Source organism: Setaria italica, chromosome VII, assembly GCF_000263155.2.
Source record: "Setaria italica strain Yugu1 chromosome VII, Setaria_italica_v2.0, whole genome shotgun sequence".
Lineage (NCBI taxonomy): Eukaryota > Viridiplantae > Streptophyta > Magnoliopsida > Poales > Poaceae > Setaria > Setaria italica.
This window is the reverse complement of record NC_028456.1, coordinates 18522119-18544866: the sequence shown is the minus strand read 5'-3', so window position 1 is coordinate 18544866 and position 22748 is coordinate 18522119. Positions and strand designations below refer to the sequence as shown.

The following is a 22748-nucleotide window of genomic DNA, read 5'->3' as shown; positions in this document are numbered from 1 at the left end:
TAACTACCCAGGGAAATTACACGACCTACAAGAGCAGGACGTGCAAGAATTCAGGACGTGCAAGAATTTACTTCTATAGCAAATTAAACTTCCAAGTACACTATGCTACATAATGTTTGTATTGTCCTTTTACAACTCAAAAACTACTCAGCGTCCCTCTCGTCGCCCGGCCGACCTCTCTGGCTCGAGGCGGGATGTGACTCGGCATGCCTCTCGTCGCCCGACCGACCTCTCTGGCTCGGGGCGGGAGGTGACTCGACGTGCTTCCACGACTTGTCCGGCTCCCAGGCTCGGAGGCTAGGTGTCGTAGATGACTCGGCGTGCCTTCCGTCACCCGACCGACCATTTTGGCTTGGAGCGGGAGGCGACTTGGCATGGTTCTGTGGCTCGGCCGGCTCCCAAGCTCGGGGGCTAGGCACCGTAGACGACTCAGCGTGCCTCCTGTCGCTTGGCCAACCTCTCTGGCTCGGGGTAGGAGGTGACTCGACGTGCTTCCATGACTCATCCAGCTCCCAGGCTCGGGGGTTGGGCATCACAGACGACTCGGCATGACTTCCGCCGCCCGGCCAAGCATTTTGGCTTGGGGCGGGAGGTGACTTGGCGTGGTTCTGTGGCTCGGCTGGCTCCCAGGCTTGGGGGCTGGGCGCCGCAGATGACTCAGCGTGCCTCCCATCACTCGGCTGACCTGTCTGACTTGGGGCAGAAGGTGACTCAACGTGCTTCCACGACTCGTCCGGCTCCAAAGCTCGGGGGCTGGGCGCTGTAGACGACTCGACGTGCCTTACGTCGCCCGGCCGACCATTTTAGCTCAGGGCGGGAGGCGACTTGGCATGGTTCTATGGCTCGGCCGGCTCCCAGGCTCGGGGGTTGGGCGTCGCAGATGACTCAGCGTGCCTTCCGTCGCCCGGCTGACCTTTCTAGCTTAGGGCGAGAGGTGACTCGACGTGCTTCCACGACTCGTCCGGCTCCCAGGCTTAGGGGCTGGGCGCCGCAAACGACTCGGCGTGCCTCCCGTCACCTTGCTGACTGGCTCAAGGCGGGATGCGTCACAGCGTGCCTCCGTGGCTCTGCCAGTCCTGGCGCTCACGCTCGGGGGCTGGACGCCTACTTCAAGTCAGCGTGCCTCTGTGGCTCCGCTAGTCCTCGTGCTCACGCTCGGGGGCTGGAAGCCTACTTCAGGTCGGTGTGCCTCCATAGCTCCGCCAGTCCTCGCACTCACGCTTGGGGGCTATGTGCCTACTTCAGGTCGGCGGGCCTCCGTGGCTCCGCCAGTCCTCGCGCTCACGCTCGGGGGCTAGGCACCTAGTTCTGGTTGGCGCGCCTCCGTGGTTTTGCCTATCCTTGTGCTTGGGCACTAGGACCTGCTTCTGGGATCAGTTTTTTTCTTCTTTTTTGACCTACTAATCGCTTCAATGCTTAGGGGCTACTCCTATGGAGCGCGTCTTGCGACGCCCTCCATGTCATTCGCTTTGACCTGCTGGATGCCCGACATCCATCAACTCGGCACTCGACTTCGCTCTGCGCGTATGGCTCTGCGTTTGCTCGGATTTTCTTCTTTTTGAGCACTATGCAACCTCTCCATCACTATGACGCCATCGCAGCTTCAGCTGACCATATTCCAAGCTTCACTGTGATGACCTCAAGTTCCTGTTCGCCTACACATCGCTTGGGGGCTTGGGGATATGGGTACCCCATGAGTCTCCACCGACCAGGATACCGGTCGGTCCTAACAAGTAGGCCCGCCCAACCAGGGCGTACGGGCCAAGGACATGAAGATACTTAGAGTACATGCCATGGAAGCCGGACGATTCAAATCAGTCTGAATATTGCGGGATACGTATTGTAATCCAACTCAGATCACCTTCTGTGTAACAACCGAGTAGGTTAGATTCACACCAAATTGTAACTCTTGGTCGTTAGCCTATATGAGGCGGCCAAGGGCATCTCCCGAGCGCAATCCAATCCCATCAAAGGCTAAACCACGCACTAGAACAAAGCAATACAATCCAGCAAAATACAGGACGTAGGGTATTACTCTCTGAAGGCTTGAACCTATCTATACCCTCGTGTTCTCGTGATCACCTTCGAGTTTTTGGTCTCGCAATCTTCTCTACCTACAAATCAACCACTTGGGTAACCCCCTGGTGGATTGCTGGGCTACACTATACCACAGCCCCAATGTAGCGACTTCATTGTGGTCGGTATAGGTCATTGTAACGACGAATATCGGTCGGTATAGAGCTATACCGACCACAGCTATTAGTCGTTATAAGTGGCGTCGGTATAAGTCTATACTGACCAATAGTCGGTATGGACTCTTGCATTTATACCGACCAATAGTTTGACGCTCTTAGGAGTTTATAGCGACCAATAGTTCAATGGGGTCGTTTGGATATATCAAAGAAAAATCCAAAACAAAGATTAATCCTGGAAGCATATTTTGCATTGATTTTATACCACCAATTCATTTAGTCATCACAAGATACATCAATAGCGAGAACATATTACATTGATTCATTGAAAAGCATATAGCATTGATATTAAGTCATCAATACACATGAGCAAGTAGTCCAACGTAATCCTCACAACCAAGAATACACATCAAAATGTAATAAAAAATAGTTAAAGTCCTCTAATGTATTGTCAACTAGTACAATGAACAAACTAGTCACCGGTAATAGTAGCATCACAGCTCCAGCTGCACACTAAAGTTTGATGAAAAGTAAATAAAGTGTACAAGGTAATGCTATCTCAGATTCACCGTTAATATTACAACTACTAAAATGCACTTATCTGAAGATAAATATACAAGGCCTGTTAGGTGCCTAACAGATCAAACAGTCATGCTAATATATACCAAATTCTTTGCCTTGCAATTTTACTGGGATGTAAAAGCTGCTATGATAATAAGAAATTTTCGTTGCTAACAATGATCAGCTGAAAGGATTTACCATTGGTGCAGCCAATGCTAGGCTTGCGCCAATATCTCTCCGTAGTCTACAAGTTTCGCAGAACAGAACAGTTTCGCACTTTAACTACAAGAAACATACAAGGACTCAAACAATGCTTTAACTACAAGAAACATACAAGGACTCAAACAATGAAAAGGACAGCAGATCAGAACTTGAGCATTGGCATGCTAACTCAAGATTTTAGGATGCAAGTATCAGAATGGACCTTGCTACCAACCATCTTAAGAACAAATGTTAACAAAATAATTTATCAGATTGAGAGGATCCGCTCATCCCAGTCTTTATCTTTTTTCTTTCTTTCATGAACATCATTCGACCAGGCTAGATAACAAATATGCTCTACAGGTGCCAGAAATCCATGATATGTACCTATTCAAACTATCAGCACTTCCTTTCAGCATCATTTTGGCTGTAACACCAAGTTTTAATATTAGCAAGAAAAAAAAGTCACAACACACATCATAGTCTTACAAAGGAAACATTATAAATATGCTCGGCGGGAGCACACCATCGTTACCGAGAAGAAGAATAAAAGAACATGACTCAAAGAAGAATTATTCCAACATCATAGTCCCAACCCTGATCTATCCATTTTACGTGTTACTCAAAGAAGAATTATTCCAATCTCATTATGGAATTAGAACACAGTAGCAACTAGCAGAATCTATTCTCTGCTAGGAATCAACAGCTATCACCTCAGTTTTTGAAGCATGAAATTCTTGCTTGAAGAAAAAAAGAAAAGTACAACATGTATATAGAAACATCTACACCTAACTATCATTGCTCGAAATAAAAAAGTAGCTGGCTGAGTGTTGATATACCACCAGCAATGTGGTACTTTTGAGGCTCAGCAATAACAGCAATTCAAGACATCATAAGATTCATAAAATTTGCTAACCTTGATGAGGCCCTCCTGGAAGAGAATCTCGATCACTTCCTTCAAGATGGGCAACAGACCAGAATGATGCACGCCAATGCCACGTTTCAGCAAGGGGAGCATGTTTGAAACCTGAGAAAGCTCCAATGGCTCAGTTTTAAAATGAATTATCAATTCACAGCATTGCCTACCATTCTAAAGTACTGGTTCATGTATTACTAATAGAAAAAAAATAAATGGGTTATTTGCAAGGCTCCAAAGTAATGCTGAACACCTAGGATGCATTTCTATCCAAGAATAGAGTGGCCTTCAGTATTTCTATCCAAAGTGATCAAGTAAATGGTTCTTTCATTCTAATAGGAAGGTAAGCAATAGAAATACATACAGGTTGTATGAAGAGCCTAATAGTAGTGGTTAACTGCTGATAAACATCGTCTAATCTATATCATGCAAAACTGAAACCGTATATGCCATCTCTCCTACAACAGCAAGGACATGCGATTGGAGGGGCTTACCTTGGCGGGGCGCCTCAATCTGCACGGAGGAGGAAGGAGTGAGCGGAGGCGGAGGCGTGGCCGTTCGGGGCCGTTGTCGCCTCCCAGGAGCTCCCACCACCGGCTTCGGGCCCTACACGGCTAGCCTGCATCGCGGCCGCGGGGGGCAGCGCACCCCACATGGCCAGGCTACCGCACGGCCAGGCGGAGGACGGGTGTCGCCGGCTTGAGAGGGAGGCGGAGTAGGGGCGCCATCAACTTGAGAGGGGGGGGGCACAGTAGGGGCGCCGCCGGCTCGAGGGGGAGGCGGAGGAGGGGCGTCGCCGGCTCGTGGGGGAGGAGGATTAGGGGTGCCGCCGGCTCGAGGGAAGGCGGAGGAGGGGCGCCGCTGACTCGATTTCATGGCTGCCGGCTCGAGGGAAGACGGAGGAGGGGCGCCGCCGGCAATGAGGCGGAGGAAGACATAGGAAGATTGGGGATGCTAGGATTTTTGCCTTGTTGTGTTGACAATAAGGCTGACAGGTGGGCCGCCCGCTAAATTTCATGTGAGATGGGCTGTTCTGAGCGCAAGTGAGGCCCAATCTAGTTGTGCCGACGGATCGTTCGACCAAACTATTCAGTAATCCCGACCAATGATTCAACAGAATACATAATTTTGTATACCGACCGATCTCTAGTTGCTACAACGTGTAATACCGACTAATGATCCAACGTAGAGTTATAACGACTAACTATTCAACGGTGTTTTTGTACTTATACCGTCGGATATCCGACGGTAATTTTGGGTTGTGGTATAGTGGCTACTAATCCGACAATGGCCTCATAGGGCCATATTCACTACAGATTCCGACAACTATAGTGCAAGGAAGTGGGGAAACAAGGGCTAGCCCATCCATGGCTCACTAGGGTTCCGTTTTGGCGGTCGATGGTGGAAGAGGTGGCTGGGATAGGGAGCTCGACAGCGGGGTGGTGCTCGGCGGCTGGCGGCACTGACGGGCGGGGATTCTTAAATCCCCGGGCGGAGGAGCTATGGCCGGCACCAATAGGAGGTGGAGGGGGCAGAGGAAAGTGTGTGTGAGGTTCGGCCGACGGCGATGTGGAAAAGATGGCCGGAGCTGGGAGGGATAGGCCGACGGGTGGAGCTCTGTTTAGCGTCGGCCTCCGGGGGCGCTACCACTAGTTGATGCAGAGGGGCCGGCGAGTTTCAAGTCCCGGTGCCGGGAGAGCGGCAAGGTGTGGAGGGGCCGGCGGCAGGCCGCGGACTAGCCGGGAGGGGCCAGCGGTGGCGCGCTTACTGGCTGGGAGGGCCCGGTGGCGGCGCGCTGATGGGCTGGTGGCGGGGCGCGGATTGGCTGGGAGGGGTCGGTGGCGGGGCATGGAGGGGCCAGCGGTGGGGCGCGTATCGGCTGGGCGGCAGGTCGTGGAGGGGTGCCGAGCTGAGACGTGCTGAGGGATGAGCTGGAGGGTGCGAAGGGGAGAGGGGGTGCTAGAATCGGCAGGATTTTCCCGCAAGCGGCACCCCGCCCAATTCTCAGGCCACGTTATTCGTTTGCTTGGGAGAAAATCAATTGCTGTGGAATCGAACGAGAATCGCAGCGTTTGGGAGGTTTTGTTCGATTTTTTTCCACTAGAATCCGGCTAGAATTGGAATCAAACACCTCATAAGGAGATGGTGCATGGACTTGTTTATGAATTATGAGAGAGATCCGGCCAAAAAATCTTGCACTGGCATGGTTAATTAAGGGAATCAGTTGAAAAACCCCCCGACAAAAACAGAATGGCTAAGTAACACAAACAATGGAGTGCACCATAAGTCATATTTGCCAAGCTCGTCACTGTGACGACACAGCATTTCCAACTTCTTATGACATAGCTCAATTGCCTCAATGTCGCCACGTCATGTACGCCGCAGCTATACCACCCACACTGCTAGCTTGTCATCACTGCCAAACTATATACATCATAACCCAATAAATCATAAGCACCGATCAGACTGCCATCGTGAAGCACATGAGGTAGTCCAAGCCTCCAAGGCCCCATCACTTCGTCAATCATCCCGATCGAGTCTAAGGCTCATCAACCACGAATTCCCCCTGCTGATCGACAGACATGCACAACACAGGCAGTGCACGGCCTCCGAAAGCAACTCCTCTAGGTAGAGAGAAACAAATGCCCGAAGGTGCCGCGCGCCATCAACAACCATTGCCCCACCTATGTGTGCCCTCTAGCCCCTGCAATCATCGTTGTGGTCGTTGGCACCTAGCAATCACCTATGTGGGTAGTCTTCACAATTTTGAGTGTTCTCTAGATTGTGATGGTGTGAGCCCTGTGGATGGAGTAGACACGAAGAAGTAGCTAGGAGAGTGCCAACCAAAGTTAGGGCTCTGAGAGTTCCAATCACCTTTGTAGTAGAGTTATGATACTTCTCTGTGCTTCTACTATACCTACCACTTTTGACTTTTGAGATATAAAGGCTGACGTTTGCCTTTGAGATGAGGAGGGGAGGGAGCTGCTATATATCCTCGTCAACTAGACTTGGGTTCTAGGATCTGGGATGGAAGATAGATCCAGGTTACGCATGCATGATTATTCCATGGCTTCTGGTGGGGTGACACCATGTTATTGGATACTTGTACAGTTCTCTACTCCTTGATGCTAGCTGCTGCTACTTAGGAAGCTCCACAGCTAGAGATAGGTTTTCCCTTTGCACGTACAATATTTTCCTTAGCTTGCAACAGATGAGAGGATGGTGATATAGCCTGCCCACACTTCTCATCAGGTACAGTGGGTTTTCAGATTAGGATTGAGCTCGACGAATGGGCTGATCCAGATGCAGGCCTGCTATGAGGTGGTACTGTGACGAATGGCTGTGAAGGCCATCCACCTCGTACTGTGACGAATGGCTGTGAAGGCCGGCCATCCACCTCGTACTGTGACGAATGGCTGTGAAGGCCATCCACCTCGTAGCAGCTAGGAGGCCATTGAGCACAACAACCGAGCAGCAAACTGCTCAAGTCTAGAAGACTAGAACACAGCAACGCACTCACGTCGTGGTACCAGCCAATCTCTATCCGTCCTCGGGGCGGCCTTCTTGCAGCATCATTGCTGAGTACAGGACGACGAGAGATGGAGAGGCCGGGGAGCGGGGATGGATGAAACCGATAGGGTCCGTCGTCGTCTTCAGCCATCGGATCGATCATCACCTACCTACGAACGAAATCCCAACCCTCAAGACGTACGTGAACGAACTCCTCACACACCAGATGCCATCACGCCTGGGGTTTTTCTTTGCCATTGCGTCTGGGGTTTGGAACGGCGGCATTGAAGACCCGAGCCGTGCAGACGTGATCCCCACACCAGATGCTGCGCGACTGCCGCCTCGCCTCGGTCGCAGGCGCATCTCTCTGCTATACCTAGCACGTACAGGCACAGAGCGGCTGATCGGTCACAGATGCGAGCGTCACGTGCTTTTAGTCGTCTCCTTCCCTAGCTAGCTACCCTGCATTTCTTCAGAAGGTGAGCTCGTCCAATCTCTGCGAAAGCGCGGCAAAGAAAAACGCAGAGGGCACCTATACCACCTTTTGTTTTCTTTCTACTAATGAAAAGTTTATAATTGTTAGGGTTCATGTTGCAGAGAGACGATGGCGACGTTGATCATCACGGTGGACCCGGAGTGCTGCCGCTGCAGCAGCAAGATCCAGAAGGTCCTCTGCTATATCCAAGGTTATTCATGATCACTGCGTGGATGACAGAACGAGTATCATCGTTGATGTATGACTCATTATAGCGAGGTTATACATATATGCAACTCCACTGCGCAGAGCGATGCGAGTTCGTCATCGAGAAGGTGGTGTACGAGAAGGACAAGGTGATCGTCTCCGGGCCCTTCGACGCCAACAAGCTCAGCTGCTACCTCTGGTGCAAGGCCGGCAGGATCATCAAGAACATCGAGATCCCCGAGCCACCGCCGCCGCCTCCTCCTCCTCCTCCTCCTCCTCCTCCTCCTCCTCCTCCGGAGCCCAAGTGCAAGCTGATATGCCCGTATCCTTACCCGTACCCGTGCCCGAAGCCCGGCGCCTGGTCGCCGCCATGCAGCTGCCCCCCGCCGCACTGCGGGTGCCAGTACAAGCCGCCGTCTCCGCCGCCTCCTCCGCCTCCGCTGCCGAAACAGCCGCCGTGCAAGTACCCGACGTGGTCGTCGTCGTGCTACTGCGGCGGCTACCCACCGTGCGTGCCGCCGACCATGCCGTGCCCGATGGTCGTCTGCGATGACAGCCCGCCCTACGGGACCTGCACCGTCATGTAACTGCGAACTGCTGGTGATGCTGCTGCGTGCTGCCTGATGCAAATTCAAGCTGATGACGTATGTGCCTACGTCCGTGTGCGTGCCTAATAACTGTGCTGATGGTGTGCTATTAACTTGCAAAGTTGCCTGCGCGACTGCTGTCAAAATCCAAGTGTGTTTTGTATTATCCCGACTTTATCGTAAATTTGAACTTTACCTTACCTTCGCTCTTTTTATTGAGGCTTTATTTGATCACGTATAGTTTTTACTTATGTATCTAGACATAGTATATATAAAAATGAAATATGGAAATAACCTATAATTTAGGACGGAGAGTACTCTATGTATGTTTGACTTGTGTTTTAATTAATTGAAACCTTAGCTTGAGCTAGCTATGAGTTTGACATGGAAATTAATACAATCATGACCTCCTACGTACATCTAATCCGATAAAATGACACATTCATGCCCAAAGCCAATTGACGGTAGTTTCTGTAGTCGGCAGAAGATGCCTAATAAGATCATGGAGCCTGTTCGGCTGGACTTATAAGCCGGCTGAAAAGCTGAAACGACTGATTTGTTGTGAGAGAAAAATATTGTTCGATGGCTGATAAGCCGGCTGAATAAGTTGAAGCGAACATGCTATGGATCCACCAGCTAAATTTTACTTGGCTAAATTTAGCTGATATGGATCAAACAGAACCCAGCTAATTTTAGCTGGCTAAAAATTCTTTTAGTTAGTTGAACCCAGTTAAACTGGTAAAAGACCGAATTGCCTTCCACCTTTGTTGGAAAAAATAAGAAGATTGATGAGAGGTGAGAGGGAGGGGTACGATAGACAAATATCTCTTCGACAATTATTTAGCTGGTGGATCCAAACACTCCTAAAATTTAGCTAGCTAAAAAAGAGATACTAAAGTTTAGCCAACTAAATTTTAGATGGGTGGATCCAAACAAGACGTAAATGTTTTGAACCTCGTATAAGAATTTTACCGATGGTATTTCATGAATCAGATCAATTCCTGCAGGAATCAGGATCAGTATTCTAAACGAGGTTGTACTAAAAGAAGTGTTTGTTCTAATTTTAGTCGCTGTATCGTGATGTAAGGTTCGAAGAAACCAAGAATAATGCAAAGTGGTGGTGACTGGGAGCATCTCGACATTCTCGCTTTGTTCCATCCTTCCTAGTCCCCTACTGTACTATATGAAAGTAATGTTGTCTAAGACTTTGGCACAACAGAACGCAACTGTTCATATCTTGTTGTGTCAGGCAGGATCTAAAAAGTTTCTTTGATTTGGAGAGCGCTAGCTTTCAGTGAAAAATGAGGGTCACTCTGGATGGGGATGGTGAGGTTTGTTGAAATCCTTGTGTCCCCAAAACGATTTCCGAAGCAGTTCACACCACCTGAGATAGTGCTATGTATGTAGTTGCCTAGAGTTTTTCTTCTTTTTGTGAAAAGCCTGGAGTTTTTTCTTTTCATTCTTATGCTTACAAGTTTACAGTCCAAGAAGTATAAAGTACATACACTTCTAAACTCTGGAAAGAGACCTTCCGCATTTATTCTAAATTGAAATCCTACAACCATGGTATGTAAAATCATGTGAACGAAAAAGCAAGAAAACGAGGGGTGCCTAGCTAGACAAAGTCCCTGAGAAGGACCAACCTGTCCTATACAGCTCTAGTCCTTTTCCCATCCCTTCACGTAGATTTCACAACCCATCCCCAAGTATCAACACCGTTGAGATGTGATCCAATGGACCAAACTCAATGCCAGCATTGTTGCTTTTCAGCAGCCTACAGCATATCCAGCCATAAGAATACACAAGGCTCAGATTTGCTCCGTTCTATCCTTCCTCTTCCTTCCCCTGCAAACTCCTCTCTTGCCCATTGGCAACACTGAGGTTTGAAAGGTGAGCTTGATGCTTCTCTCTCCCTTCAGTTGTTTCCGAACTCGTTGTACTAATCATCGCGTAGACCGGCATTGGCTTTAGTTTCGATATATAGTTTTGTAAGCGTTTGGGGAGATTGTTTGATTGATGTAACTAGCCTTAGTCACGTTTATCTTCCTCACGGTCACGGATGTATGGTGCCAATCTCTCATCAGTTTAATGGCAAAGTCCAGGTGTCAAGCCTTGTCCTACTGCTGAGTTTCTTTGCAAAAAGTATCGTAAGCAATTATTAGTATGTTATCAGCTAATCACCTTCAACTTTTAGAAATTAAGGCCATCACAAAAGATCCTAATTTGGTTATAGGACTGGTAAAGTGGCCACGCATGATTGATAAGACATTCATATTTGCACATGTTCTCACAGCGTAGTCAAGATTGTTACCCTATGCGTGTTTGTTTAATTTGCAGATGGCTATCTTGGTTATCTCGGTGGACCTGGAATGCTGCCGCTGCAGAGCCAAGATCACCAAGGTCCTGGACTGCCTCAAAGGTACACTTACTATGCACAAGGGTAGTTAATTGGTGGTCCAATAAATTTTGTTTAAAAAATAAACAAAAAACATCAGGGCTCAATTTCACGCTCGAAAATTAGGTGGAATTGTGGCAACACAAAATCGATGCTGAAACTCCAGCAACCTGAAATCGGAACAAGTTTTGACGAGCAGCATATGTGCAGGTAGTAGAAAGTAGATTATAAAGCTGGATTATGTTCTGGTGTGAGCGTGCATCAATAAACCAGAGTTGTCGCAGAGGCCGGAAACTTATTTTCATTTTCTAAAAAGAAATCAATAAACCAGAGTCAGTCATCTAATTCAATTCTGTGATGCTGCTGCAGAGGAGTTCTGCATCGAGAAGGTGGAGTTCGAGGAGAAGCTCAACAAGGTGATTGTGCGCGGCAAGTTCAGCGGCGAGCAGCTCTCCAAGAAGATCTGGTGCAAGGCCGGCAGGATCATCAAGGAGATCAAAATCGTCGAGGTCTGGCCGCCGCCGCCGCCCAAGCCGGACCCCCCTAAGGAAGATCCAAAGCCAGAGCCACCCAAGGAAGAACCCAAGCCACCCAAGGAAGAACCCAAGCCGGACCCCCCTAAGGAAGATCCCAAGCCCCCCAAGGAAGATCCCAAGCCGCCCAAGGAAGAACCTAAGCCGCCGCCGCCGCCCAAACCAGAGGTGAAGTGGGTGCCATACCCGTACCCTCTGCCGTACCCGTGGTCGCCGTCGCAGAGCTGGCCGTGCTCGTGCCCGCCGCAGCGGCCGTGCCAGTGCCCGCCGCCGCGGCCGCTGCCGTGGCCTCCTCTGCCGCCGCACTGCACGTGCTCCAAGAATGACGACAAGCACGACAGGTGCAGCGCCTGTGGCGGCGAAAGGCCCGACCCGCCGGCAAAGCCGCCGTGCCAGTGCGGCGGGAGGCCGCCGTGGCCGCCGTGCAGCTGCGGTCCCAACAAACAGCCGTTCTGGTGGCCGCCGCCGCCTCCGCCGCCGCCGGGGGTCGTCTACCCGCCGCCGTGGTGCAATATCGTCACCGAGGACAACCCGGGATGCTCCATCATGTGACAACTGCTGCATGCTAATGGCATCAGCACTCTGCTCTAGCCGGGTTTCGATTTCCTCTGCTAATGGGCCTCGGAGATCGCAATAATCCGACACTAGTCGGTGCCGTTCGTGTACACTCTGAAGCTTTTTGTGGTTGGTCCTTGCGTCGTGTTGCCATTTGGGTTGTGCAGTGTGTGCGTTGTGCGTTCAACTTTATTTACTTTCTTCAAAAATAAATACATGTAACACCAATGTATTTAATTATTCGATGTTATGTTGGTAACTGTATGAGTTGTTCAATCTAGTCTTTTGTTTGCTTTGCTTTGCTTTGCTTTGAAGAGATGCAACTGGAACTACTGCATCAACCATCATTGCAACAATCTCATAGATGATGAACTCTGAAAGTTCCTGGCTACACCACTGGATGCAGTTTTAACCGCAATGAGCAACGTGTGGGATTAAGGAGGCTTTGGGTGCATGGTATTGGTACCTGTGGACACATGTGGTATCTGATCGGATGGATGGATAGGGGTTTAGGTGGTTTAGGCCGCATGCGCCGTGGGCGGCAACAGGCCAACGTAAAGAAGGCCCGCAGAAGATACCCAAACGTTGAGGGTGGTCCTATACAAGGGCTACTGCTGGGACGTCCCTCCGTCACAATAATACAACGAAAAATTAGGAATCTAGGCCTTTTCTTTAGAACATGTGAATTTAATTGACCGCATATAAGTTCGGTAAAAAGATCCTATTGAAGTTCTCTGGTTCATATGCATAGTGAATTAATGATTCATTTTCTTGGGAAAAAGTCCTCTGTTTATTTTTTTTGACAAGGGAAGTTTTATTAATTTTCAAGGTATTGAGATAACACGAGACATTGAAAAGCATTCCTGGGCATTGCATAATCAGGATATACATAGCCAAAAAAGAAACAAACAAGTACAAGAGCTCTAATGAAAATCAATACAAATACTAGACCCCTATCCAGGTGCCTGAGTAAAAAGTTCCTTGGCCGCACATGCCAAGTGCTAAGATGCCACTTGCAACCAAAACCTGCAAATCTGACTTCATTTCTTTAGGATAGTTCAAGTACGAACCCAGTAGATAACCTGCAAGGGAGAAAATTTATGTTTATTCACGCACAGCCATATTGACCAACAACAGTGGCCGCGCCTAGTAGGAGGCAGTTTCAAATTGTTCCAAATGTCCTTGAGCCAAGTATACCAAACAGGTGAGGCACGATACGAGGTTAATAAAGGCATGAAGCCACCTGTGTAATGGATCAAAAAATGCCAGTAAGCAGCATTGGAAAACCCGGTGTTCGATTATTTCGCCATCGACAAAAGCAGTACTGCGTGTTAATTGTGCTCTGCTAGGTTCTATTTTGTCAATACTACCCCTTTACGCAAAGAGCATAGGAAAATCTTCCCATTTACTTTCATGAAAATGCGCAAAGACCTCAAGTTTAATTTGTTCCCTCCAGAATGTGCAAAGGCAAGAGGTGTCTCCTACCAACTTAATTTAATTAAGTGATCCAAAACATCTTCACAGGAGATTTTGTTTTGTACTGAAATAATGGTACAAGATTCCACACCACACTATGCTTTGAAATGTTCCCCTAGGACCACCCTATCTAAAATCATGTGTTTTACACGAAAGTATATATAGTATCTCAAATTCAAAGGAATTTCGAGAAGGAAAAGAAAAAAGCTCCAATCCCAAACGAGGCCATACTTATTATTAGATTGGACCAGCTACTCCACCCACTCACTCAGTGTGGAGCAACGAATTGAAGAAGGCCACCAGCTGCGAACCCCAGGACATCAATGAATTGCTGTATTTCAGTCTTGATGTGCATATGTTTTTACCATTTGACTTGTGAGTTGAGAACTGAAGAACCATTATCTGTTCAATTGTTCACTCAACTTGGCCAGTCATTGCAGCTGCCTAGTACCCCCTACTCGCCACTCATCGTTGAGCTATATATAATGCTCTATTGCTGCTCGACACAACTTAGTCGGCCTCAGGGGAAGAATTAGTGTCGGTTAGTCCTTTTGTTAGCTTAAGCTGTCGTCAAGATGTATATGTTTGGGTGTCATCCCCTCTTTTTCTATGTTGTAAGGTAGGAAGTTGGTTCAGCTTTGGGTATTTGCTTTGTGTAAAGCGAGGCCTTTAGGCCTTTGGATCTGATTCTCTTGAATCGATTGACAGTATTTGATTATATTTTGATACCCCTTCCTAGCTAGCAAGCCATAAGAAATTAACTAAGTTGCGTTTTGGTATTTGGAATGTCATTTTTAAATCCATTTTACCAATTTGTCCTCACGTATTAATATCATACATGTTAAACACGGAATGTGCCCATAGCGGTCATGAAAATTAAGTGTTCAAGTTAAACAGCAGTAGGATTCGATCAGTTGTCAAAGTTGTTTCTTTTTAAAGTTTGGTCTTGACACGGTAGAATTTGTCCTCGACAAAAGCCCTCAAAAGTGTTGTCCTTAATTAAAAAAACTACACGGATAATTTAGGATATCATGGACCTTGCATTTTCCACAAGCTATAAAGTGATTTTGTATACTTTAAACTGATATGGTGGAATATGCTCATGCAACAAAGGGATTTAAAGCACATGCACCAAGGACTGTTCTCGGGCACCCTGCCCGATTCTCAGGCCATGTTATTCGTTGCTCGGGAGAAAATCGATTACTGTGGAATCGAACGAGAATCGCAGCGTTTGAGAGGTTTTGTTCTGATTTTTTCCATTAGAATCCGGCTAGAATCGGAATCAAACACCCCCATAAGGAGATGGTTCATGGACTTGTTTATGAATTATGAGAGAGACCTGGCTAAAAAATCTTGCACTTGCATGGTTAATTAAGGGAATCAGTTGAACCCCCAAACAAACACAGAATGGCTAAGTAACACAAACAATGGAGTGCACCATAAGTCATCTTGCCAAGCTCGTCACTGTGACGACAGAGCATTTCCAACTTCTTATGACATAGCTCAATTGCCTCAATGTCGCCACTCATGTACGCCGCAGCTATACCACCCACACTGCTAGCTTGTCATCACTGCCAAACTATATACATCATAACCCAATAAATCATAAGCACCAATCAGACTGCCATCGTGAAGCACATGAGGTAGTCCAAGGCCCCGTCACTTCGTCAATCATCCAAGATGCTGTTTGGCTCTCTAAAATATAATGTAACGAAGGGTAAGTCTTATCGTTACATCCGTTTGTTTGCAACAATCTCTAATCCGTTAACGCGTAATCAGATCCCTGAGCCAGTACGTGCCCGATACCGCTCCTCAACCACCGTAATCAAAAAACGATACAACGGACGCGCTGTCACAGATCATGACTCCAATGTGGCGACGCCCTCCAAACACTGCCCTGTGCTTGTGCCTGCGCCTCCGGTCCTCTACCTCCTGGCGACCGTGCGTGATGAGGAAGGAGACAATGGCGAGTAGCTCCGCCAGGAACCGGCACGCCACCCGGCCAGCGGCCACCACTAAGGCCCAAGCTATTCACCTGCTGCTACTGCTAGCTGATTGGTTTAGGAAGGCTCCTCCGGCGGCTGTTTTTGCCAAGAGAGAGCAAGGCTCTTGTTTCGATCAGAGAATCAGGATTCTGCTACCTCTGCGGCTGTCCAAGATTACAAGCCAGAGCATGGCGGGCGATTATTGGTGAAGAGAAGGCCGGCATGGCCATCATGTTGCTAATCGGTTTCAGTGAAGATGTGTCTCGCTGTTGCGTAGCTGGCTTATGGTTGTGCCGGGAATGCGATAGCGTTACATTAATAAACCAAACAAAGACAGTAATCATGCATCCCACCTCTGATTGCAGTGACCATTCGCCGAACCAAACACTGCCTAGGACTCATCAATCACGAATTCCCCCTGCTGATCGACGGACATGCACAACACATGCAGTGCACGGCCTCCGAAAGCAACTCCTCCAGGTAGAGAGAGACAAATGCCCGAAGGTGCCGCGCGCCATCAACAACCATTGTCCCACCTATGTGTGCCCTCTAGCCCCTACAATCATCGTTGTGGTCGTTGGCACCTATCCTATATGTGCAGGAGTTTTGAGGTGGTGACTACTAGCCACGAGCGATTTTGAGTTCTCTAGATTGTGATGGTGTGAGCTCTGTGGATGGAGTAGACACGAAGAAGTAGCTAGAAGAGTGCCAACCAAAGTTAGGTGGTAAGCTAACCATTTCAAACTTTGCTCATAAATTACCTTTTATTTACTGACTTTGGGTATTTGTCAATGGTACAAGTAAATTTGTCTGCAAATGTCGCTGCATAAAAAATATACTTTTTCTCCTATGTTTAATAAATATTGTATAGAAAATAAAGGCATTGATCAAGTTGTGCATTGGATGGTTTGTTTTAGTTATATCAAGTGAACATCAACCAGCTTTTTTGCTGGATTAGATTACCAAGGGGCGTACAGCATGTTTAGGGAGTTCAAACATTCTCGGTGGTTGCGACAGTTGTGTAGAATCAGATTCCCCTACTGGGTGTGAGTGGGGCCCACATCAAATGGTAAGAAAACGGAAAGGAGAAATTATTAAAAAAAATGTGCATCTATTTCTCCTAATCTCACCGGCTCACCTCCCGTGCCCGTCTCCCTCCCCATTCTCTTCTTCCTCCCTCGCCTCCGATCCGCTCCTCCTCGCGCCTGCTTCCGCCGCCTGCTCCTCATCCTCCACCGACGGCGCCGCGAAGTGGGTGGAGAAGTTCGGTTCTTGGGGTTGGGGGCCGAACCGGCGGAGGCGACGACTTCGGCAGCCGGTCTTCCCTGCAACCGCCCATCCCTATGTGAAATGCTGCTCTTGTCTCACAGGAATCCCAACCAATGCACTACCTCTGTCAATTCTAGTTACCAACTGATTGTCTCCAAGCTCTTCTGATTGTCCATGCCACTGCCTTCCGCAGAGAAGATGCTGTCAGTCTATCTTTACATTCCTAACATCATTGGTAAGCCTCTGGATGGTTGTCTGCTTACGTATCGCCTTATTGTTTCGAGCTAACTGGATAATTCAGTATGTGTGCCCAAGAGAAGCCATTTTGTACTTCGTTCATTATGGTTTATCTGAATTAGACGTTTCAACTGAATTGTTGTTTTGCTGCTGGGAGCAATGGGTGCCCAAGAGTAGCAACAAAAAAGAGGCACCAGAAATCTAATGGAGCACATAGTTTGACCAACAATGCAATATGTTTATTTACATTCTGACTTTAGGTCTCTATCGTGTGGATGATAATCTGAAAGCCAGTAACATAATAGATTTCATATTTTGACTAACAAGACGTTTTATTAAACAATCTGCTTTTGGCATATGGTGAAAGATGGAGATATATTGGACAACATGCTAGAATTGTTATCATGCAGGGTATTTCAGGATCATCATAAATTTCATTGCATTTGCTGTTCGCTATTCGAACAAGCCCCTCTTTGCTATCCTGTACTTCTTCAGGTGAGTATCATAAACTTATCTCAGACCACTCTTGTCCATTATAATATGCAAACAGTTTATGTAGGTTCATATCATGTATATGATTCTAGCATCGTTGCAAAAATTTCAGCTTTGTACTGGACGGTGTCGATGGTTGGTTCGCAAGGAAGTTTAATCAAGGTAATAAACACTTCTAAGAATTTTTAAAAGGTTATATAGGCTGAAATGTTTGTCAGAAAATAAGATATATGGTAATTTTTTAAATTATCTGATCAGTTTATCTCATTCTATGAATCAGCATCAACATTTGGATCTGTGCTGGACATGGTTACAGATAGGTACTCTTTGAATAAATCTTTGGACTCTGGATATGCAGAGTGAATACATTCTGCAGCCTGAATTAATTTCAAAGCTCTGTGACATTGCTCTTCTTCAGGGTTAGCACTGCTTGTTTGTTGGCCCTTCTCTCACAGTGTTACAAGTAATGATGGCAAAATTGCTGATATTTGTTTGTTCTGAATCTTAATATTCTGTACAAATTCTAATTGAAATTGTTTTTACAGACCTGGCTTAATTTTCTTGATGCTGCTTGGGTTGGATATCACGAGCCACTGGTTTCAAATGTATAGGTTAGCTTTTTCTGCTATTTTTTTCAATTCCTGATGGTTCCCAGTTTGTTCTTTTCTAGTCAGTAAGTAATCCTGCTCTCAAGGGTGGAATCTGAATACCAATTGCATTTTAAGAATAGTCTGATGGCTTCACGGTGCATATGTTGTATGTTTGCTATGCACGAGTTTCTTAAGTTAAGAATCTCTAATTCGTTATTGTTTGCTGGTCAACTAATGAGACATTTTTGTACTAGTTCTTTGTTGTCAGGTAAGACTAGCCACAAGGATGTAAAACACACAAACAATTGGCTACTAAAATTATATTATGGGTATAGGCCATTCATGGCCTTCTGTTGTGTTTCTTGTGAGGTATGTGATCACTCATACTTCCGCACTTTCCTTTATTATTAAATTGCATCCAGCAAGCTTTTACACAACTAACAAATATCAGCTGTATGTCTCACCCGCTAATATGTTTCTTTAATTTCTCCAATTACAGGTTTTATATATTATCCTCTTTCTCTTTGCTGATGAGAAATCGACAAGCTTGCTTAGTGTAAGATGGCATCAGTTCTGTAGTTGCTTTTATGTAATTGACAAGTGAGTTGCTTAGCATCTGCATTTCTGTATTAAAATTGTAACAGGTATGTAGAGTTGTTATGAAGCAAAGTCCCCTCATTGTCTTGGTGTTCATCTCAACTCTAGTGGGCTGGGCAGTGAAACAAGTTAGCAACATCACCCAGGTATTCACACTTGAATTTTTCCTGAAACTTAATTGCTACACACATTTGCATGTAGCTGGAATCATGGCATTAAAAGAGTACATATAGATATAGATAAAAAAGGGAACAAAAAAGTTTTGGTCGTTAACTGAATTTTTTATGAAGTTTATGGTGCTATAGCAGTTGCATATTTACATGGCTAGTAAGTGCAAGTGCATTGTGTAATTCAATAAGAAGATCGGCCGATGTTTTTTTTTACATCTTGTAATTTCCTGAGTACAGATGAAAACCGCTGCGGACACATGCGTCGAGTTTGATCCGAAGCACAGCAAGTGATGCAGAAAAGGCACCGGCTTCATTCGGTTTTGTATTTGAGGAAACCCTCCTTGGGGGGCTTGTACACAAAGTTTACATACAGTGGCTACTTATGTGCAGGAGATGAATGTGTTGAGGAGAAAGCGGAGATCGTTATATTGTTTCAGTTTGTGTTCACGATTGTTGTTATCCCTAATAGGCTTTTGAGCTTAGCTGAATAATGTTTACATGTTACATGTTTCAAATCATGCTCTTCTCGGGGATCAAGTTTTCTAGAATTATTAAAATTGATGTTCCCCATTGAGATAGTTGCATAGTCTTTCGTGTTACTCTGTTCAAAAAGACACTTCTTTTCGGATTATCTCTTCTGTTAATTAGATCAGGAAGCGGCGTTCCTTTCACCAAACAACACAAGTAAACCAATTGGGCTGTAGAATTAGATTCAGGCCTGGGTTTAGTCCATGGGCCTTTCAGCCCAGTTGGATAGCCACGAGAACAAACAAAAGAGATTTTTTATTTTTATATTTTTTTACCATTTTGCAGAAATAATAGTTAAATTAAAAATTTGTAAAAATAGACGTATGCCACCGGACCAAACGGCGGTATAGCCCTTTCCGCCGTATGAAACGGCAGAAGGGTGTCGGCGCCATGTGCAGGCCTGCCTCGCCGGCTAAAACGGTGGGGGGGCATTACCGTCGGCGATAAGCGCCCTTCTGCCGTTTGAGCTGGCAATAAGACCCCCTGGGGGGTTAGCGACACTATAGCCAGTTGAATCGGCTATAAGCACGCTTCCAACTATTTTCCCTTCATTTTTTTGACTTTATCAATTAGTTTTCCTTCGTAACTTCGTAATACGAGACTATACTTTAATTTTTTATGATATTTTTGAGAAAGGTAGAGTGATTGCACGAAATCATTGAAAATCGTTAAACTCCCGGCCTAGATAGAGTAGTCTGCGGATGATCACACATCGTACGTTATACAATCGTACACATGATAGCCTGCACCGGCGTACAAAAGAAAAAAGAGGTCCTATGCACTATAAATGCATCCTCGCTTGAAACGAGGCTGGTCACCCCGACCACGACCACGCCTTGCTGCCCACTACGCTGCTCTGGTCTGCTACTGGTCGTACGTCAAGGGCTCCCGTGGGGCAACGTCACGAGGCGGACGTCCTGCTGCGACCTCAGGTAGTGTTACAAGCTCCTAGGTCGTGCCCTGTGTAGGAGCCTTTGAGGCGTCACGCAACTACGAGGCACCGATCACTTCAGGCTCAGTTCTAAAAGGATCGTCCACCCATGCATGGACGCTGGACCTCTGTCCCTCCTCCTCGACGGAGTCCTCTGAAGCCCCTCCGCGGTCTGCGAACCCTGTTATGCAACCAAGGTAAAGGTATTGTTAGTTTTCATTGCGTATTTAAAATGGAATAGAAAACATATATTCATCAAGCACAGTAGTGGCATAGCTCTGTGCTTCGTGCAGCAGAAGATGGCCTCGCTCCACTGTAAGCTCCATACATCTGCGGGGCTGTGTTAATAAAGTATTACATCTGCGGGGCTGTGTTAATAAATTATTAGTTAGTAAGGTGAATTGGACAACATTTCATCAATGGTGTACGACTAAATAACGTTCACGTACCTATCGAGGTCATGTACTGCGGAAGAGTGGACGGGCCGGCAGCGGCATGCCAAAACAGTGGTGGTGGCGGTGTGGCCCAGGACGTCCCAGCCGCTGGCGCATGTGCCTGTGGTGCAGTACATGGGCCCGGGTACGGCGAACGAACAGGTGGTTGACAGGACGTACGGGCCTGGTGGGTAGGAGTTGGAGAGGACGAACGGGGGTAGGCAGCCCGTGGTGGAAGCACGATGTCCCCGCGACTGCCACAACAGTTGACGACCCTCAGGAACCTACTGCAGGTGCCCAAAACCCTCCTGTACAACATCTCGTGCTGCTCCATAGACAACTACTGGAAGTGGTCAACGCCGTACCTGAGCTCAGTGGCGACCTCTGCAATAACATCGTACTTTTGGCAAGAGGATAGGGTTGAAGTTAGCCACACCACATGATACAGTTTGAGTAACAAATGATGAAGAAACTTACCGCGACGTTGAAGTTGACGTCCCTCGAGCACGGGTATGTCTGCGTGACAGGCGCGATCTCCATTGGTGGCTGACTCGGAACGTACGTGACCCGCATCCTGATCCTAGGCAAGAACCACCGAAGGTACGTTGCGAAAGCGTCATCGTCGTGCGCACGGTCCTCCTGCACTACCTCGTCTAAAGCGGTCATCCACATATTGACCCACTAAACCATCCTCGGAGCCCACTGGACCCTAGGCCCACCACCACCACCACCCTGATGGCTAGCCCTAACATAACCATCGTGCATCGAGTTAGGTAAACTAAAAATCCTTATTGGAAGCAGAATCAAAGGGTGGGGTGTACCTGTGAACGGTGGTCGGGACTGCAGACATAACTGCTGGTACAAGCCGAATTGCCTCATCACACGGTGAACCGCATAGTCCTCGACGTGGATGTCGTATACTAGTGGCCTCATCGTCCTCCAGTATTCCATGTCCCGATAGCATAGCGAAGAGAGGCCATCTAGGGCATAAGCCTGCACCTCTTCAATGGTGTAGGGTCTCCACCTCACGTCGGTGTCGACAAGAGCGTCGAACTGACCGACGAAGTTCAGGTACGACTTTTTCATCTGCATCCCAACCCACGATCCCTGCAGCAAATAAAGGTGATTGCTAACAACCATAGGCAATGTACATTTTCCATCGGAAGTTCATGAATTTATTCCATCATAAACAATAAATTTGGGAAGATCATGAATCCAAAGTGAAATGGTGAAATACAACATAAATAATGATTGATGACAGAATTTATAACATGTTGATTTAGTTGAAAAAATTAAGCATTAGAATTTGGTAGCTGTGACTATAATGTATTTCTTGGTTATTCTGTATTTATTTTAACAATCTTGTATGAAAATTGTAGTTGAAGCACCGTACCTTCCTCAAGCACCACAACGACCCCATCGTGGGCCCGTCGACGTCATCGTACTCCAAAGGCAGCTCCTGGTAGGGGGACATGTCAATCCGTGGTCGCCTGATCGGGAACCGCTCATACGACCACAGCTGAAGCAGCAACGGGTAGCCAAGGAATATTGGCTCCGTCGAGGTTACCTTGCAGCAGCCCGTGCAAAGACCCTTGTAGGTGGCCACCAATACAGCTGAACCCCAACTGTACTGCGGGACGTCGTCGAGCGGGACCTCCACAACGGCCCTCGCGTAAGGAAGTAGGTGCTTAGGCACCAAGTTCCCCTGCGACGTGCACAATATGATCCACCCGAACAGCCAGAGTAGGTACGCCTCTAAGTGTCGCGCTATTGTGGCGTTGTCGGCGTTGTCTCTCGTGTATATGGCCTGCACCAAATAAAAATAATTAGATGAGAAATTAACAATAGTTAAACAAAACGATTTAGACATAAAGGGTAACTAAGTACTCACACTGAACTGCAACAGC

At 47.2% G+C, this 22748-nt stretch overlaps 3 protein-coding genes and 1 long non-coding RNA gene across 7 annotated transcripts; 3 read left to right on the top strand and 1 right to left on the bottom strand.

Annotated features, from left to right (window-relative positions):
- Positions 1-3490: 3490 nt before the first annotated feature.
- LOC111257925 lies at positions 3491-4576 on the bottom strand. Its single transcript, XR_002678533.1, has 2 exons — positions 4365-4576; positions 3491-3981 (listed from the first exon to the last, which is right to left on the bottom strand). It is a non-coding gene; the product is annotated as an uncharacterized LOC111257925 (long non-coding RNA).
- A 3063-nt stretch (positions 4577-7639) lies between these two features.
- On the top strand, positions 7640-8859 carry LOC101763178 (protein PYRICULARIA ORYZAE RESISTANCE 21). 2 transcript variants are annotated; one of them, XM_022828347.1, is made up of 3 exons: positions 7640-7859; positions 7964-8066; positions 8165-8859. In XM_022828347.1, exons 2-3 carry the CDS (start codon positions 7985-7987, stop codon positions 8647-8649), a joined length of 567 nt encoding a protein of 188 aa, XP_022684082.1. In that variant the 5' UTR covers positions 7640-7859; positions 7964-7984; the 3' UTR covers positions 8650-8859. The 2 variants fall into 2 exon arrangements, with proteins under 2 accessions (XP_022684082.1, XP_014661056.1); XM_014805570.2 differs by having other exon boundaries at positions 7641-7859; positions 7978-8066.
- A 1532-nt stretch (positions 8860-10391) lies between these two features.
- Positions 10392-12428, top strand: LOC101762770 (protein PYRICULARIA ORYZAE RESISTANCE 21). The gene is made up of 3 exons (XM_004975417.3): positions 10392-10539; positions 10987-11068; positions 11414-12428. The coding sequence occupies exons 2-3, from the start codon at positions 10987-10989 to the stop codon at positions 12127-12129; spliced, it is 798 nt and encodes a 265-aa protein (XP_004975474.1). The 5' UTR covers positions 10392-10539; the 3' UTR covers positions 12130-12428.
- A 3871-nt stretch (positions 12429-16299) lies between these two features.
- LOC101762370 (CDP-diacylglycerol--inositol 3-phosphatidyltransferase 1) lies at positions 16300-19463 on the top strand. Of its 3 annotated transcripts, none has more exons than XM_022828072.1 (10): positions 16300-16318; positions 17510-17594; positions 17704-17753; positions 17872-17911; positions 18010-18054; positions 18137-18202; positions 18436-18550; positions 18681-18737; positions 18826-18924; positions 19186-19463. In XM_022828072.1, the coding sequence occupies exons 4-10, from the start codon at positions 17898-17900 to the stop codon at positions 19237-19239; spliced, it is 450 nt and encodes a 149-aa protein (XP_022683807.1). In that variant the 5' UTR covers positions 16300-16318; positions 17510-17594; positions 17704-17753; positions 17872-17897; the 3' UTR covers positions 19240-19463. The 3 variants fall into 3 exon arrangements, with proteins under 3 accessions (XP_022683807.1, XP_022683806.1, XP_004975473.1); XM_004975416.4 differs by lacking the exon at positions 16300-16318 and adding an exon at positions 16668-17097; XM_022828071.1 differs by lacking the exon at positions 16300-16318 and having other exon boundaries at positions 16656-17594; positions 17684-17753.
- Positions 19464-22748: the final 3285 nt, after the last annotated feature.